General features: G+C 37.5%; 1 protein-coding gene across 4 annotated transcripts in view; it reads right to left on the bottom strand.

Moving 5' to 3' along the window:
- The window catches only part of LOC127628647 (utrophin-like), a 353825-nt gene that overhangs the window by 69859 nt on the left and 265773 nt on the right, over nucleotides 1-18193 (bottom strand). For all 4 annotated transcript variants that reach the window (XM_052105413.1, XM_052105414.1, XM_052105415.1 and 1 more), the window contains 4 exons: nucleotides 17145-17205; nucleotides 4731-4792; nucleotides 3181-3255; nucleotides 2436-2637 (listed from right to left, as the gene is read on the bottom strand). In XM_052105413.1, coding sequence (XP_051961373.1) covers nucleotides 2436-2637; nucleotides 3181-3255; nucleotides 4731-4792; nucleotides 17145-17205 — 400 coding nt within the window. The remainder of the gene's footprint in view (nucleotides 1-2435; nucleotides 2638-3180; nucleotides 3256-4730; nucleotides 4793-17144; nucleotides 17206-18193) is intronic.

The following is an 18193-nucleotide window of genomic DNA, read 5'->3' as shown; positions in this document are numbered from 1 at the left end:
TGCTCAATACTTTGTTGAAGCACCTTTGGCACCAATTACAGCCTTAAGTCTTGGCACACCTATTTTTTGGCAGTTTCTCCCATTCTTCTTTGCAGGACCTCTCAAGCTCCATCAGGTTGGATGGGGAGCTTCGGTGCACAACCATTTTCAGATCTCTCCAAAGATGTTCAATCGGGTTCAAGTCTGGGCTCTGGCTGGGCCACTCAAGAACATTCACAGAGTTGTCCCGTAGCCACTACTTTGTTATCTTGGCTGTGTGCTTAGGGTCGATGTCCAGTTGGAAGATGAACCTTCACCCCAGTCTGAAGTCCAGAGCGCTCTGGAGCAGGTTTTCATCAAGGATGTCTCTGTACATTGCTGCATTCATCTTTCCCTCGACCCTGACTAGTCTCCCAGTTCCTGCCACTGAAAAACATCCCCACGCATGACGCTGCCACCACCATGCTTCACTGTAGAGATGGTGTTGGCCTGGTGATGAGCGGTGCCTGGTTTCCTCCAGACATGATGCTTGCCATTCAGGCCAAATAGTTAAATCTTTGTTTCATCAGACCAGAGAATTTTGTTTCTCATGGTCTGGGAGTCCTTCAGGTGCCTTTTGGCAAACTCCAGGTGGGCTGTCATGTGCCTTTTACTGAGGAGTGGCTTCCGTCTGGCCACTCTACCATACAGGCCTGATTGTTGGAGTGCTGCAGAGATGGTTGTTCTTCTGGAAGTTTCTCCTCTCTCCACAGAGAAATGCTGGAGCTCTGTCAGAGTAACCATCGGGTTCTTGGTCACCTCCCTGACTAAGGCCCTTCTCCCCTGATTGCTCAGTTTGGCCGGGCGGCCAGCTCTGGGAAGAGTCCTGGTGGTTCCAAACTTCTTCCATTTACGGATGATGGAGGCCACTGTGCTCATTGGGACCTTCAATGCTGCAGAAATCTTTCTGTACCCTTCCCCAGATCTGTGCCTCGATACAATCCTGTCTCGGAGATCTACAGACAATTCCTTGGACTTCATGGCTTGGTTTGTGCTCTGACATGCACTGTTATCTGTAGGACCTTATATAGACAGGTGTGTGCTTTTCCAAATCATGTCCAATCAACTGAATTTACCACAGGTGGACTCCAATCAAGTTGTAGAAACATCTCAGGAATGATCAGTGGATGCACCTGAGCTCAATTTTGAGTGTCATGGCAAAGGCTGTGAATACTTATGTACATTTGTTTTTTTATTTTTTATAAATTTGCAAAGATTTCAAACACACTTCTTTCACATTGTCATTATGGGGTATTGTTTGTAGAATTTTGAGGAAAATAATGAATTTAATGAATTTTGGAATAAGGCTGTAACATAACAAAATGTGGAAAAAGTGAAGCGCTGTGAATACTTTCCGGATGCACTGTATCTAAGGTTTAACTTGAATTAAAACATCATTTAATTTTAAATAACATGCATATTGACATTTTAAATGGTTTATTCAGTATCCACAACAGTCAGTAAGGAATGTTAAAAAAACAAAACAAATAAATAAACAATCACTAAACTTTCACTGGTAAATTTCTCTTAATTTCCCCCATAGCAAATGAATGGGTTCATCCTCACATAGATCTTTGTGTCCAGAATTTAGTGCACTGTCTACAGAATCTAAACATACATTTATTAATATTACATGTTTCTTTACATCTAAAGTGCATTGTAACATTTGCACAGAAAGACAAGCTTTTATTTAAAATAAATACTGCATGCTTGTCTGATTGTTGATGTCTTTAAAACTTCAGAGCATATTAAAGCAGCTGCTGTCATCATGTTAAAAGCTGCTGTGGAATAAATGAGTAAACGATCACAAATTCACAGAGGAAAAAGAGCAAAATAGACTGCTCGAGAGATTCCATCTTTTTTATTTTTTCTCCCAATTTTTTGAATGTCCAATTCCCAATGTACACACTAAGTCCTCGTGATGGCGTAGTGATTTGCCTCAGTCCGGGTGGTAGAGGACGGATCCTAGCTGCCTCCGCATCTGAGACAGTCTACTCGCACACCTCATCATGTGGCTTGCTTCACGCCACCCACCGCAGCAACCACGCCCAATTCACCACTCACCCAACCGCGAGCGAACCACCTTACAGCGATCATGAGGAGGTTACCCCGTGTGACTCTACCCTCCCTAGCAATCGGGCCAATTTGGTTGCCTAGGAGACCCGTCTGGAGTCGAGAGTTTCCATTTTAACAGTTCTGAGATATGTATATATATATATATATATATAAAAAAATTGTCTTTAAGGTGGAGTCAAGTTTCTAAGTCATTTGTTTACAAGCCTTTTTGTGACTATGTAGAGACTTTAAGCGATTTAAGAAAGGCTTATTTCTGATGCAATCTTATTCAAATATATCAACTATCAGTCAGAGAGTAATGTGTTATAGTGTATAGCTGTGTAACTGAGCGTTAGACATACGTGTCGTAGACGTTGAGCAGCCAGTTGAGGCACATGTCCACACACAGTGGGACATTGACCAGGTCTTTGTTTTCCTGCTCCAGTCCGTCATAGACAGACGTCAAACAGTTGATGACCTCAGGAACTGTCAACTGCTGAGAGTTCACTGTCAACTTATGCTGCTGAAACATCGACTGAGCTACACTCAGATCCAACAGATCCACTGTGAGAGAGAGAGAGCGAGAGAGACAGCAACATTAGACCTATTCACCACAGCCTAATTTTCATGCGTCAACTCAATTTTATGTGAACACTAAAAGCAAGGAAAATAGAAACCAAATGACCGAAAAAACGTCTTGCCGTGTGCTATTTATTGTGATTGTCGCTGGTTAGGACAAAAACTCATATTAGCATGGAAGAGACATGATATGCCTTTTGTCATTTGGTGAATGTTTTGACAGATCGACACTATTGATCTTTGATGGAGCAAGATATTGCATATAATCCATGCATCCTGTTTACATTTTTTAAATAGACTAATTAACATAACACAAAATAAGGCATGGAAACAGAGGAAGATTTCACACACACACACACACACACACACACACACACACACACACACGCTTAAGAAATTCTCTTTGTGCTGTTAATTGGGCCTCTCTAAGTTAATTGAGCTGATGGAGTGAGATGAGGCGACGATGCAGCACTAATCATTTAGGACGCCAGCGCACACGCACACGCACACACACACACACACACTTACAGCAGAGTGCTTTCTGTAGGCGACGGATCTTCATGGCCGTTCTATATGCGGAAAATCGCACATTGTTGAGGTCAGCTAGAGGAAAAAAGAAAAGATAAATTAGCATGTAAGCAACAAATGTTTAAAATAGCATAAAGATACCACAAACAAATATTGAACAGAACAGACCATAAACTGAGTCCAAGTTTATGCCCACCATTCGATAAATCATTGAATCAATGGAAAAATAAAAATGTTGAAATCATAAATAATGCATCATTTGACATAATCTACAGTATACAATTTAATCAAAAGTGTAGTGATAAACTCTCAAAACACATTTAACAAAATATAAGGACTTGTGTTTTACCAAAATATTGTTTTAGCAAGAAGAACACATAAAATACCTAATTTTGAACTAAATCAACTAAACGAAAAGTCTGAATGTGCAGATTTAACAAACTATTTATTTAACGACAAAAAATGACCATGTGAAATGGCTAGATTTGAACAGGGTTCATTAAAATGAAAAGTCTGAACGAACAGATCTAATTAAATATTTATTGAACGACAAATAAAAGCATGTAAAACATCTAGTTTTGAACTGATTCACAGAAACAAAACATCTGATTGAACAAATGTAATAAAATATTGACGTGATATGGCTAGTTGTTGAACTGTTACATTGAAATCAAAAGTATGAATTAACCAATTTAACTGAATATGTATTTAATGGCAAAAAGGTATGCATAAAATGTCTAATTTTGAACTTGAATTGACTGAAACAAAACATCTAAGTGAACAGATTTAACTACATATTTATTAAACGAAAAAACTAACATGAAATGCCTAGTTTTGAATGGATTCATTGAAACGAAAAGTTTCAATGTGCATATTTAATTAAATATTTAACAGAAAAAAGAGCAAGTGAAATGGCTACTTTTGAACTTGTTAACTGAAACCAAAAGCCCAAATAAAGAGATTTAACTATGTTAATTTAACTACAAAAAAAAAACATAAATAAAATGTAAAATGCTTATTTTTGAACTGATTCATTGAAACCTAAACTCTGAATCAGCAGATTTAACTGCATGTTTATTGAACCACTAAAAAAGACCAAGCGAAATTATTTTAAAATTGGTTAATTGATATCGAAAGTCTGGATAAACAGATTTAACTAAATATTTAATGAAAATAAATAAATAAATAAAAAGAACATGTAAAAAACCTAGTTTTGAACAGGACCATTGAAATGAAAGGTTTGAATAAATAGATATGGTAAAATGCCTTTACTGTGGATCACCGGAATGTAAACACCAGGTGCTAATGGCAGGGGTAAACAGTTTTTTATAAATGTATACTTTGTGGCTACACTAAATCTCAGTTATCCACGTGTTTACATGTGCCATGGATTCTAGAGATTTACTGTCTTACAGAGACGGAGAAAACATGGACACAATCCTTAACTGACAGCAGGTCTCTACGGAGAGCTGTGTATTTGAGCAAGATGTGTGTGTATCTCTGAGACCTAATACGATATCAGTGCGTGTGTGTATTTTGGTGACACTTACAGAGTGAATGATACAGTTCAGTCATCTTGGGATGGTCCCAGCATGTCGACTGATTCTGATGACTAGAGGAAAGAAATGAAAGAGGGTGACTTTGAGTCTCTACAGCCATATAACTTGAGCTTATTTGAACATTAAAAAAAATTGTGGGGGTGGACTGACTGAGCTGACTAAGAAAGAGAGATAGTAAAATAGAGGTTGAATGAAATGGATGAGATAAAGTTCTTCAAGAGAAATGGAGGGAGAGTATGAAGTAGGAAGATATGGTTTAAATCAGTTCTGACTGCGTGCGTGTGGACTGGTTTTTTGTGAACTCATTTGGCTCACATGCAGCCTGACGGATCCCCTCAATAGAAACATCCACTACAGTGACCTCACTAACGCGACTGTCGTTACATGCTCACCTCTGTGTCTGTCACATTCATAGACACAGAAGCAGTAGAATGACAATTAGCAAGAAAGAGGTGAATCTGAAAAGGGGCAGAGATTATCAGCTCATGTACAATGGGTCTAAAAAATAATTATCCTATTTTAATTATTCAATGAGTATTTTCAATTCAATAGCCATTGGAGTCCAGATTGAGCACTGCTGAAGCAGCATATAAGAGAATGTAAAGAGAAGCGTTGTCACATGGTAGCTTTTGATTTTTACAGTGTTGGTCAGGATGGACCAAATCACTGTCATTTGTGATTAATTGATGAGGATTAAAAAACAATACACAGAATATGGATAGATGGTGGATTTGCATTTGTATATAAGGTAAAATGTCTTGGAATTAATAGATTTAATTTAGTGCTGTCAAAATTAACATGTTAATGCATGTGATTAATTAAAATGTTTTGGGAGTGTAATACTGATTCCTAAATTGAAGCAGCACAGACTGTTTTTGGTGCCTATAATATGCCTCTTAAAAGCAGCTTAAACTACTACTCAAAGTCTCAAATAGTGTAATTTCTTAACAAGTAATTAAATAAGCTCAAATCAGTTTATATCTCATCTCTGTACGTCCAAACAATGCAAGTGAATGGGTACCATAAAGGCATCATAAATGTCCATATCTTCAGAAGCGATATTATAGATGTGGGTGAGAAATGGATCAATATTTAAGTACTTTTTTACTATAAATTCTCCCTGCCCAGTAGATGGCGATATGCACAAAAAATGCAAATTGCCATGAACAAAAGAAGAAGAAAAAGTTAAAAGTGATTGTGGAGATTTATTGTGAAAAAATGATTGAATATTCATCTGTTTCTCATTCACACCTATCATATAGCTTCTAAGGATATGGATTTAACCATTGGAATCATATAGATTACTTTTATGCTGCCTTTATATTCTTAAGCCATTTTTAGGCATTTCTTTCAAACAAATGCAGGTGCCTAGATCACAGTGGTGGTAAATGTCCCAGTAAAGTATGGCAGATATGGGTTGAGAATTGTTTGTGCCGTCATCTGATTTAGATAATTCCTTCGCAAAATCCGGCGTTAAACCAGTGCAGACAGTATGTGCAAATAAACAGCACAATAAGTGGCCTTAATTCAATCTTATTCCCCTCTGAATATTATTCAGATACTGTTCAGTTGTATTTGAATTTCTGATCTGTTCCTCTCATTTGATCCTGTCTACCTCTACAAGTGACAGTGACTAGATTTTGATTTGATACAAGCTAAACAAAAAGAAAGTCACTCTGTATTCCTGTCTAAAGGAGAGAGAGAGAGAAAGAGAGAAAGACTGAAAGAGAGAGAGAGAGAGAGAGAGAGAGAGAGAGAGAGAGAGAGAGAGAGAGAGAGAGAGAGAGATGTTAGTTCATGGGGATAATGAGACAGGTTGTCAGCAGGTGTTGAGTGAATCTCATAGTCTCATTCATGACTCATTCACGTGTTGAAGAGAGGTCTCAGATCATGTCTGTATCTGCTAGACCTGACTGAGTGAATGCCAGACACATGTAGCTTTAAATAGACCTAAAGGCTCTTCAGGGTGTTTCTAAATGCCAAAGACCTGCATTGCTGCATATGGATTCTTGGACAAACAGAATATTTTAAGAATACAACATTTCTTCAAATAGAAATAGCCATTTGAACCATTCGAAATGTCTCTAAATGGCCTCTAAACTACATAATGTGCATTGTGACTGAAACACATTCCTATTTCAGGTTTATTCTCATTCATGGATGTCGAAAACTAATATAATGCCATATGTATCCTCTATGATAGTGCAGCAATGATCCAGATATGGAATGATATTATTAAGCACACTGTTATCAACTCCTACATACCAACTGAATAAAATAAGGCAAAAATAAACATTTCACCCTGTGTTTAGTGAGACAGTCAAACACTAAAAGTGGTTGCTCTGTAAATGTATTATTGTATTACATTTGTAATAATAAAGTCTTAATTAACATTGTTATATAACATATTGAGAAATTATTATTAAGTAAATTGTAGCATTTGGTTACGTTATGTTTTGTGATTTCTCATACATTCTTTATATAATATCCATCACTTGCTCACTTTTGGCCTCTAGCGGGTGAGGCTTTTCAGATAGCCTGTCTGTGCATGCGATGGTGCGAGGAACTGAACGGTGGGAAAAAAATAATTTTCAGTGAAAATGTATGTAACTGTAACTATATTGTAAAGAAGTCAATGGAAAGGAGGAGGTGAGAACCGGCTTGGCAATATAAATAATAGTTTAATATAAAACTTAAACAAAAGACAAAAACACACACATGACGGACATGTCCGTAAACTATCTCTCTCTCCCGCACCAGCCTCTGCAGTCGGCCTTTATCCCTCTTGGAGGCTTGATTAGCCTGATAAGGGACTGGGTGTGTAGAATCACGACCTGGCCCCGCCCTCCGCCCTGCCACATTCCTCCCTCGTTCACTCAGGCAGGGGAGCCCCCAGCATGACGTACATCCCCCTCTTTCCCTGGGGTGGGGTGTGCCTTTTGCCCCGTCTGCTGGCAGGTCATCCCCGTCTACCTGGACGAGGGAGGGGACAAGGGGAGGGAAACAGAAATAATTAAATGGGGGGGTACTTCGTGTAACAGTGTAGTTAAACGTGTTCAGATGGTTCCCTCGTACCAGAATGAACGGCTCCTTTCCAGAATAAAATGAAATATGCAGAAAATCACAGTATTACAGTTCTTGTATAATGACATGGCAGAAAGTCTTGCAGAAGCTAGAGAAGAGAGGACACCAGCGGCAGTTTATGCAATCTGCTGTGCCCTTTGGGCTCCCGTCGTGCCACGCACAGCCGTTTTAGTTCTAAACAGATTTAGAGCTTATAACTTTCTTCTTCCCAAAAATTCAGCTTCCCAAAAAACTTTGTAATTGTAGTGAAAAATAACTGTAGCGAAGTTGAATACTTCACTTATAATCAACTCAAGTAAAATTACTATTATTTATTCATACTTAAAGAAAATGTACTCAAGATAGTAGTTGTAATTCATTACTTTCCACCTATGATTAAATGCAGGGATGTTTTTCAAACATCATTAAATACTCCGGGTCTTTAACAACCCTGCACGTATGTCTATCACAATGGATCTACACGATGCCCAGCATTTTAAAACAATTCGATTAAATAATATAATATATTCTGTTATATTTTGATGTTTGGTTTTTATGATATCAAAGAGATGAGTTCTGAGGATTCTGCAAACAACTTGGTTCACTATAATGGGAGCAGTTACAAATAAAAATAAAAATAGAAAATTTCTTCAAAGATTAATTAACTTTCATATTTAAAGTATTACATTTACTGTATTATCCAACAATTTGCATTTATACATGGTTATGGCTTTTTGAATTTATACAGAAAAAGTGGTTGACACAAATGCTCTCAGTTGATTCCAAAGACGACATTTAGCATGTTAAAATGTTGCTAAGCTGCGATAGTTTATGAAAGTTTTAATTTTTTTAGCTGGGTAATTCTCACAAAACATGTCAAGAAAGTGTCAGAAACAGAACGAGCTTTATTGCCAAGTGTTCTCAAGTACACAAGGCATTTTTTTGGTGATAGGAGAAACAATAGTATAGACAGACTGAGTATAGACAGACATGTTCAAGTGGTAATGTATGTGCAAGGTAGAGTTATGCACAGTTATTGAATTAAATATGTGAATTTAAATCTGTACATAAAATATGTTTTTACATTATTGCACTCTGGGGGAGTTCTGAGGCAGTTTAATTGTTCATGCAGAAAATGACCTTGTGCCTTGACGTCCTGGTGCTCAGTGCTCTGTAGCACCAGCCAGTTGTACTTTCCTTCTGTCTGATGTGCTGGCTGAACCAGGATTTCTCCTGAAGTATATCATCTCCTCTGTTTTTAGCATTTTCACCAAACAGCCAGCTGATTAACCTCCGTCGTATGCAGACTCCGTCATGAATGAGGCAGATGAACATGGTGTCATCTGCAAACATTCAGGAGCTTGACAGTGGGGTCTTTTGCAGTGCAGTTATTCGTGTACAGGGAGAAGAGCAGTGGAGAGAGAACGCATCCCTGAGGAGCACTGGTGCTAATAATGAGGGTCCCGAATGTGAGTTTAATCAGTCTCACTAGCTGCTGCCTAACTGTAAGAAAGCTTGTGATCCATCAACAGATTGGGGTGGGCACAGAGAGCTGGGTCAGTTTGGTTCTGGTCATATGGTACCCCAAATCAATACAAATAAAAGGCATGCAATTCTATTTTGCAGAAAGAAAATGTAGTCTACATTTGAAGGTGCACTCAGTAATGTATTCCCCATTAAAAGTTTTGCTTCTAAAGAAATTAATAGTTATTTTGAAACATATGTATAAAATCATGAGCACTCACATGAGATGAGGAATCCATTAAGATTTTTCAAATTGTGACATTATTTACTGGAGACTTAAGCACATTGTACCCCACAATTCTCATTACTGTCATGTGTCCAGATGTTTTCCTTTTACCATTGCCATTGTTTTGACTTGTTAGCAACATACTTAAAAAAAAAGTGGAAAATGCTGCAATAAAATTTCAAAGAATTCGTCAGTTATATTGTCTAGTTATATTGTGCATAAAACAAGATGCTTTATCTCTTCATATAGAGTTAAAGCACAAGGTATACATATACAGTCAGCGATGTGAGGCCCTGTTCCAAATGGCACACTTGATATGGACCTGCGGAGACCATAGTGTGTCACACTTGCCATTTTAGTGCCCAGAGGGGTGCTCACAATGGCCCCCTTTGCACCCCTAATACGCCCTTCAGTGTGAGCTCCACAGAGGTCTAATACCCAGCAGTCTCCGCTACAGATCCTCTTGACCAATCATAGCAGACTGGAGTTTCTGAGCTGGAGAAAAAATCATGGCGGACGATGCAATGTAAATTGTGGATTAAATACTGATTTTAATAATAATTTTTTATTAATTGTCAACGACGGATCACTTGCTTTTCTTGTCTGATGCGTATAACTGGTTCTGAACTTTGTTTATTTTGTGTTCCAGAGATATGGAATTACTCCTTTTCAGTTTTAATTAAATAGTTATTCTTGGGGAAGTTTCACATTTAAAGGTAAAAGTAAGTAATCTAACACTAAACCTTTTGTTGTTTCAAAGAGGAATTATTCTGAGTCTCTAAATATCAAGACAGGAGAGAATACTTTATAGATATCTGTAGCTGGAAAGATTGCTTATATTTATTGAAATAGCATCATTTGGTCTAACACAGATATATATACCTGCAGAAGTGTAGCTGTGTGTATTTTCCAATGATTTTTGGGATCTATGTCGGTGTGTAAGGTGTATGTTCTTTCTATACATTTGACTGTGTTCTAAGCACCTGCCTGTAACCATCCATGTGTCCGAATAATGTTTATTTGATCTCCAAATATTTAAAACGATGGTGTTTTGTTGTTGTTAAATGTGTACTTTACTTTTCAGAGGTTCTTGGAATTACTTAATAAAACAAATATCCAAGAGTTATTTTAAAATGTGTAAAACAGAATGTCTATGTAAAACGAATGTAAAAAAAAAGTCTTAAAGTCTGTCCCAAATGCACACTTTTGTAACTCATGCACCCTCATGGACTTGCTGAATAGCACCCCATCAGTCTGCACTTTTTGCATCAACAAAAAATACACTCAGGAGGACCGCATTTGGGAGAGGGCCCTAGGTATATTCTGCATAAAAACAAGACACTTTATCATTTCATATAGAGTTAATGCAGAAGGAAGGCATACATAGTAAGGGATATGAGATGTGTTTTATTCCAAACTGTGAGCTGCTTACAGGATTAGCTGCTCTCTCATCTCAGCACACACACTCTCAAGCCCATCTTTCAGAACACACACCCTGATGAATAAACATGAAATCCACTGAACCCTTTATATTCAAAAAACAGTGTTTGGAATCAGAAAAAATATCCTTCCCTTCAAAATATCAAATTCTCTTCCTTACGATCCCCTCTGTGTCTCTCTGATTCTAGCATGCTTCACTTTAAGCAGGTTTGATGCATGAGACATCGTCTCCAAATTTATGTGCTCCAAAATAAAATAAAAAGTCATACTTTTCCCACTAGTTTTCAACACATCACCCCTTTGATCCCTCTGATTAATTGAGTCAGCAGTCAGCAAGTCTTCGTGTGTGTTTGTGTGAGAAAGTTGATGTGTGGTGCTGGAGAAGAACAAGTTTGTCAGGTTGTCTTTTTGAAGTGTTTTGAAATCGGTTTCAGAGGTGTGAGAGTGCTTTGTATGAATTTTGGCTTGTAAAGCATTTTGAACACAAGGGGGTGAATTCACTAAGAATGAATTGCGCCTGGCAAAAGCGTCTGCTTAAATATATTTTCTTTATCTTTTCTTTATTTTTCAAAATCTGTCCTGATTTTCTTAGTTATAAATATATATATATAGTTAATTTTTGCTTTTAATTTGGTGAGTGTGAGAATGGCGTCGCTCCCAGGTGAGCGTGGGATCTCCTTCAATCCGCCATGGAATTAGGTGCGTGCCGGAACAGGGAGTCATGGCTGAAAGTGTGCTGTTAGCGGTGGGAGAACAAATCAGATGTGAAAATCTTCGGCATCAAGGATGAACAAAGTGGTAGTGATCTTTCTAAAAGAGGAACATTTTGTTGCGCAACTTATCGAAAGAGGTGTCTTGATTAATGGAGGTTTTTGTCCAATCTTTCCATTGGCAACATTAACATCTAAGGTAATTATCTTGAATGTGCTGCCGTTTATCCCGACGAAGTTATTGAGAGAGAACTCATTAGGTTCGTAAGAATCGCTAGCCCAATTCAAGCTATATCACTGGGTTGTAAAAGTTCGGAACTAAAACATGTTATGTCATTTCGACGACAAGTTTTCATGTTTTTAAAAGAGCCAACGCTGGATATATAATTTCGGGTTGTGGATGAAGGTAAGTCGTTTATGATTTATGCTTCAACTGTTGGATTGAAATGTTTTGAATGTGGTGACATTAGTCACAAACAGTTCGCTTGTCCTCATAAAGTTCAAGTGAACACTGAGGAGAATAATGTTGACAAGATAGAACTTGAAGAGTATGAGTTGGCTGTAGAAAATACTAAAATTGAACGAACTGAAACAGTTACTGAACAGGCTATAGCTGAAGTACATGAGTGTGATAATGAAGGAATTGAGGTTCAGGAAGTTGTGGTACAAGATGAAAATCAGACTGTAGAAGTACAAGATATTAGTGATGAGGATGTTTTGAGTTCTGAGATTGCGAGTACAAGTGGAGTTGAGATGCTTATGTATGAGAAAATGCAGAATACTGTGGTAGGCCTACTAGAAGATGAAAAGAAAGCAGAAATGAGAGATGATGATACATTCTCTCAAATGTCAGGTGTTTCTGAAACAGGGCCTCAAATGGAATACAGCAATCTTTATTCTCTCCGCGAGATACATTATTTTCTGGATGAGACGTTTGGAAGAGTGGTAGAAATTATTGATTTTTTTTCCAGACAGTGAAAAATGTGTGAAATCGGTGGTCAAATTGCAGCGTATTGTTGTACTAGATGAATTAAATGAGAAAGAGAGGTTTTGATTGAGGAAACTTCTTACAAAACTAAGAAAGCGTAAAGGATCGTCTTCAAACAAATAGGTGTATGCACTGGGTGTTTTTTCTCTATCTTCCTGTCTTTTTCTGCTATTTACTGTCTCTTTTCCTTTTATTAACATGATGCTAATGAGAATAGGCTCTTTTAATATAAATTGAGTGAGAGATCAAACTAAAAGAGCAGTATTATCAGAATTTGTCAAAATTAGGAATATGGATATAGTAATGTTACAAGAGACTCATTTTTGGGGTTTATGGTGGGAGGGGAAGTATGCACTCATTCATGGGTCAAATACAAGTGCTAGTGTTGCTGTTCTTTTTTCAAAAAGATTAACTGTTGATATTTAAAAAAATTGAAGAAGTACTTACTGGAAGAGCATTCCAGCAAGAGTCCATGCAGAAGTTGAAGGAATACAATTTTTATTTATCAATGTTTATGCACCAAATGTTGGTTCAGAGAGAGTTGAACTATTTTTGAATATTAAGAGGCACATTTCGACCTATGATAAAAATGTTTGTATCGTTATGGCTGGAGACTGGAACTGTACTGTAGATTTTAAGGTTAATAGAAATGGTGAAGAACCTCATTTTCAATCAGCTGTAGTACTTTCTAAGGTGATTCGAGAACATGATTTGTGTGACGTTTTGAGAAATAGGAATAAAGGAATAAAACAATATATATTTATCAAAATAAGTAATAATGAAGTTAAAGGGGCTAGGTTAGACAGGTTTTATACAAGCAAGTCTTTCAGTACTAGAGAGTGATGGATGCTGATATCATTCCTAGTGGTTTCTCTGATCACCATATGGTAACTAAAGATGTAAATAAAAAATGACTTTTAGATCACAGTATTATTGGCATTTTAATAAGAAATTATTATATAATAAGTTATTTTGTTAGAGGTTTCCTCATCTTTGGGAAAAATGTAGGTTACAGAAAAATAATTATGAGGCTAAAAGTCAATGGTGGGAGGTTGGAAATGTGCATATTAAAATTTTCTGTCAAAGTTATGAGTCTCGAATTTCACTTAAAGTTACAGTTCAAAATTTGCAATGTGAAATAAGAGAAATGGAAAAGATGTTAATGAAGAAGGGACCAATAAAAGTGGCGAATAAGTAAGAAGCTCGAATTGAAACATCTATTGCAAGAGCAAGTTAAAATTGATTTAATAAGGTCACGTTTTTGTACAATTGAGGATATGGATGCTCCTAGCACTTATTCACGTGAAATGCGGTGCAACATAATCCTATGCTTTATTTAAAACTTCCAGATGGAATAATTACGGACAATCCAAGTGAAATGCGAAAACTTGCAGTTGATTTTTATTCTGGACTTTTTAGTGCTGGACAATGTGAAGAAAAGAGAATGCTGCTGACCTTTTTCAAGAACTTCCTAAATTGCAAACGAAACAGAAAGAAACTTTGGATTGTGAGATTACTTTAGGAGAGCTCACAGATGCAGTCAAACAACTTTCAGTGGGATGTTCACCTGGGATTGATTGAATAACCACGGAGTTCTGTCGTCATTTCTGGAACATTTTGGGACAAGATGTTTATGAAGTAACAAAAGAGTGTTTTGTCTTCCAAGCAGCTGTAGACTAGCAGTATTATACCTTATACCTAAAAAGGGTGATTTAGGTTTTTTGAAGAATTGGAGGCCTGTTTCTCTTTATGTACAGATTATAACATTTTGACCAAATGTTTAGCAAACAGGTTGAAATGCTATCTGGACATAATTATTCATAGTGATCAGGCTTTTTGTGTACCCGAGCAATCTATTATGGATAATATTTTTCTTTTAAGAGATGCTATTGATTTGAGTTTTAAAGAAAATATTAATATGGGTTTTCTATCAATAGACCAAGAAAAAGCCTTTGATAGAGTGGACCATGTGTATCTTTTCAAAGTTTTGAGTGCTTTTGGTTTTGGTGACAAGTTTATTTCTTGGATAAAACTGTTATATTGTGATGTTTCTGTTTTGGTGAAGGTGGGAGGAGGGTTGAGTGCCTCAATCCCTGTAAAAAGAGGAATCAGGCAAGGGTGCCCACTTTCTGGTCAATTATATATCATTGCCATTGAACCATTATTAAAAAGAATCAGAAGAGATCTTAAAGGGTTTTTAATACCAAATGATTCTAATTGTAATAGAATGGTGTTATCTGCTTATGCTGATGATATAACAGTGTTTTTAAATGGACAAGAGGATGTGAATAATTTTACAAAAAGCATAGAGGTATATGAAAAGGCATCCACTTCAAAGGTAAATTGGAGTAAGAGTGAAAGATACACAGCGGGTCAATGGATAAATCAAAGGCTTTCAGAGTTATCAGCTGGATTAAAGTGGGGCAGAGAAGGTTTAAGGCCCTGGGTGTCTTTTGGGGTTCTTCTAGGTTTCAGGAGAAAAATTGGGAGGGACTCCTGCCAATCTGCCTTCTTATAAGGGGAGAGTTTTGGACATTAATATCTTGGTTACTTTCACATTATGGCATAGGCTAATGGGGGTTGAACCACCAGAAGAATTGGTGACTTCTATACAAAGGACACTAGTAGATTTCTTCTGGAACAGTAAACACTGGATTCGGGCCGCACAAATTTATTTGCCTCCTTGTGAAGGAGGACAAGGCTTGATAGACATTAAGAGCAGAATTCAAGCTTTCAGACTGATTTCAGCACCAAAAATTCTGTGTAGAAAAGAACAGACATGGACCGGTACAGCAGATGCAATTCTGCGAAGAGTAGAGGGGTTGAACTATGATGTACCCCTGGATACAAATTCAAGAGATGGACCTGACAGAGACTTCATCCTTTTATAAATCAGTGTTACAGGCATGGGATAAAACTTTCAAAATTAAAAGAGTTTTTGAGATTCCTAAAAACTGGGTGATGGAGGAACCACTTATTCATAATCCAGTGGTTCATGGTACACTGATGTCTTCTAGGAGTGTACAGGAGAATATGTTGAGAATAAACTGCACAAAGCTGAAGGATTTGGTCAATCCAGATGGCTGGAAGTCAGTGGAGGATATAATGTACTTGACGGGACTGAGATCTCCACGTCTCGCCATGCGTTTTTTAGAAGAAATATGCTCCTTTTTACAGAGAAGTTATCCAAAGAAAATATCTGAAGGAACAGACTGATGTTATCCCTCAAAAGCTGTTAATTTGTTCAACTTATAACAACAGTATGTTGGAAGACCATCATATAGAGGATTCTGACACTTCTGAGAAATGGACAATTGAGGAAATGTCTAAAAAGGTATTCTATAACCTGTGTGTCAAGACAGGTGCTTTGGGCCAATTTTCCCCTTGAGAGATCAGTGGAGGTCCCTGTATAAGTTTCCAATAGTGAAGCAAACTGCAGATTTGCAGTGGAAACTTATTCACAGGGCAATAGCTACAAACAGATATGTGGCTCACCTAAATCCAGCAGTAAGTGGGGAGTGTGGGTTCTGCAGCCAAGATGAAACTGTGGAACACTTATTTTTGAATTGTAAACGATTGGAGGAGCTTTTTAGAGTTTTGACTGAATGGTTTAGAGGATTTGGTGAAACTTTTTCTGAATGTACTTTTATAGGAGGTGTAAAGTATAGAATGTCAACTGAACTATGTCATGGGTATAGCAAAATTAGCAATTTGGAAGACCAGAAAAAAAAAATTTCTGGGTCTAACTGGAGTGGATCCAGAGAGAATGTTGAAGAGGTTAATTGCAAATAGATTAAAAATTGAGTTTGCTTATTATGACTTGGTAGGATTCTTAATTACTTTTTAAGAAAAGAGGTGTGTAAGATAATTTTTATGTCGTATTTATGAGGGAGAACTTATTTTATAAGAATATTTTAAGAATGTCTTTTAAAAAAATATTTGTACTAAATGTTTAAGAGATAATGTGATATGAATGAGGAATTTATTTAAATGGACAATGATGCATTGAAGGAGAATTGTATTTAATAAAGATGTGTTAAATCTCTGCTCTGCTCTCTCTCTCTCTCCCTCTCTCCTCTCTCTCTCTCTCTCTCTCTCTCTGGGCATGATGACTACTTAGATGTTGGAACAATGCATTTAGACAAAAGCGCCAAATCTTACTGATGCTTTCTTCAGAAGCGCCAAATCTCCACTGAGACCCTGGGGTCCTAGATCAGTTTATGTAGGGGGTGTTCACTTTTGGTCGATTGCTTGGTCCAAACCCGAACCCTGTTTTAAGTGTACACATGTGAGGTTCACTGGTGCACATCCAAGTTAGGAAAGCTGCCAACCACACAAATCAAACTCTGGAGTCAAACTGATTGTGTCTACACCATAAACCTTACAGTGTGAAACCACCTTTAAAGGGACCAGTCCACGTGGCAACAGATGAGTGTGTGTGTGTGAGTACTTACTTGATGTAGTAGGGAACTTTGTTCTGGGACACTGCTCTCTGCCAGGGCAACTGGACTGATGCTGCAGACACCCACACACACACACACACACACACACACACACACACACACACACACACACACACACACACACACACACACACTTTATTAGAGCAGAGCTCATGAGTCGGATCATCATGGTGTTGGTAAATTAATCATTAATGAAGCAACTCTCTCTCATAGCAGCATGTTTGCACTCTCCTTATGTCTCCTGACACTAAAATATAATTCCTTATGATATTTATCACATACCTGCTCTCTCAGCAGATTAACTTAATTAACTCAATGTTGCTTTCACCAGAGAACAGCTACAGCCACAGGAGAAAATTGAAGCTTCAAAGGCCAGAAATAGCCTAACTCAGGGTTCTTTTCAGATTAACACTTTGTATGATTCACACACTTGAAACATAAAAGAAAAACATATATTCATACAATCAACTATAACCTCTATTATTCCCTTTCCCCCTCCCAGTCCCCAACCCCACCCTGACCCTCAACAAATATCCCTGTGGTCACAACTTGAGTTACGCACACACACAAAATTAAATGTATAAAAAAATAATAATAATCAAACACATTTAAAATTGCACATCTCTCTCCACTGCCCCTCCCAGAGAGCCCTCCAAAAAGGCCAAATATCAGCCCAATTTTTTATGAAACAAATCGAAGTTGCCTAGCCTTCTACGTGGCATCAATGCCGCAAGCCTTCCCATTTCTGTGTGCCACTCTTTAAAGGAGGGCGCTCCAACCGACTTCCATCCCCTAAAAATGATCTGCCTGCTGATTATAACACTGATTAGGACCCAATTTTGTATGCATTTATCCCCTACATTAATGACCGCCCGTCACCTAAAATACAGAGTCTGAGACTAATTGAAATTTGAGTGCACAATACATCACATATAAAACGCTGAACCCTTAACCAAAATTCTTAGATCTTAACACACCACCAAAAAACATGGGTTGTGTCCCCATCTTCTGATTGGCATCGCCAGCAGGTGGGTGTGTCT

The sequence above is a fragment of the Xyrauchen texanus genome, chromosome 35 (genome assembly GCF_025860055.1).
Source record: "Xyrauchen texanus isolate HMW12.3.18 chromosome 35, RBS_HiC_50CHRs, whole genome shotgun sequence".
Taxonomy (NCBI): Eukaryota; Metazoa; Chordata; class Actinopteri; order Cypriniformes; family Catostomidae; genus Xyrauchen; species Xyrauchen texanus.
This window is presented reverse-complemented; position numbering and strand designations above follow the sequence as displayed.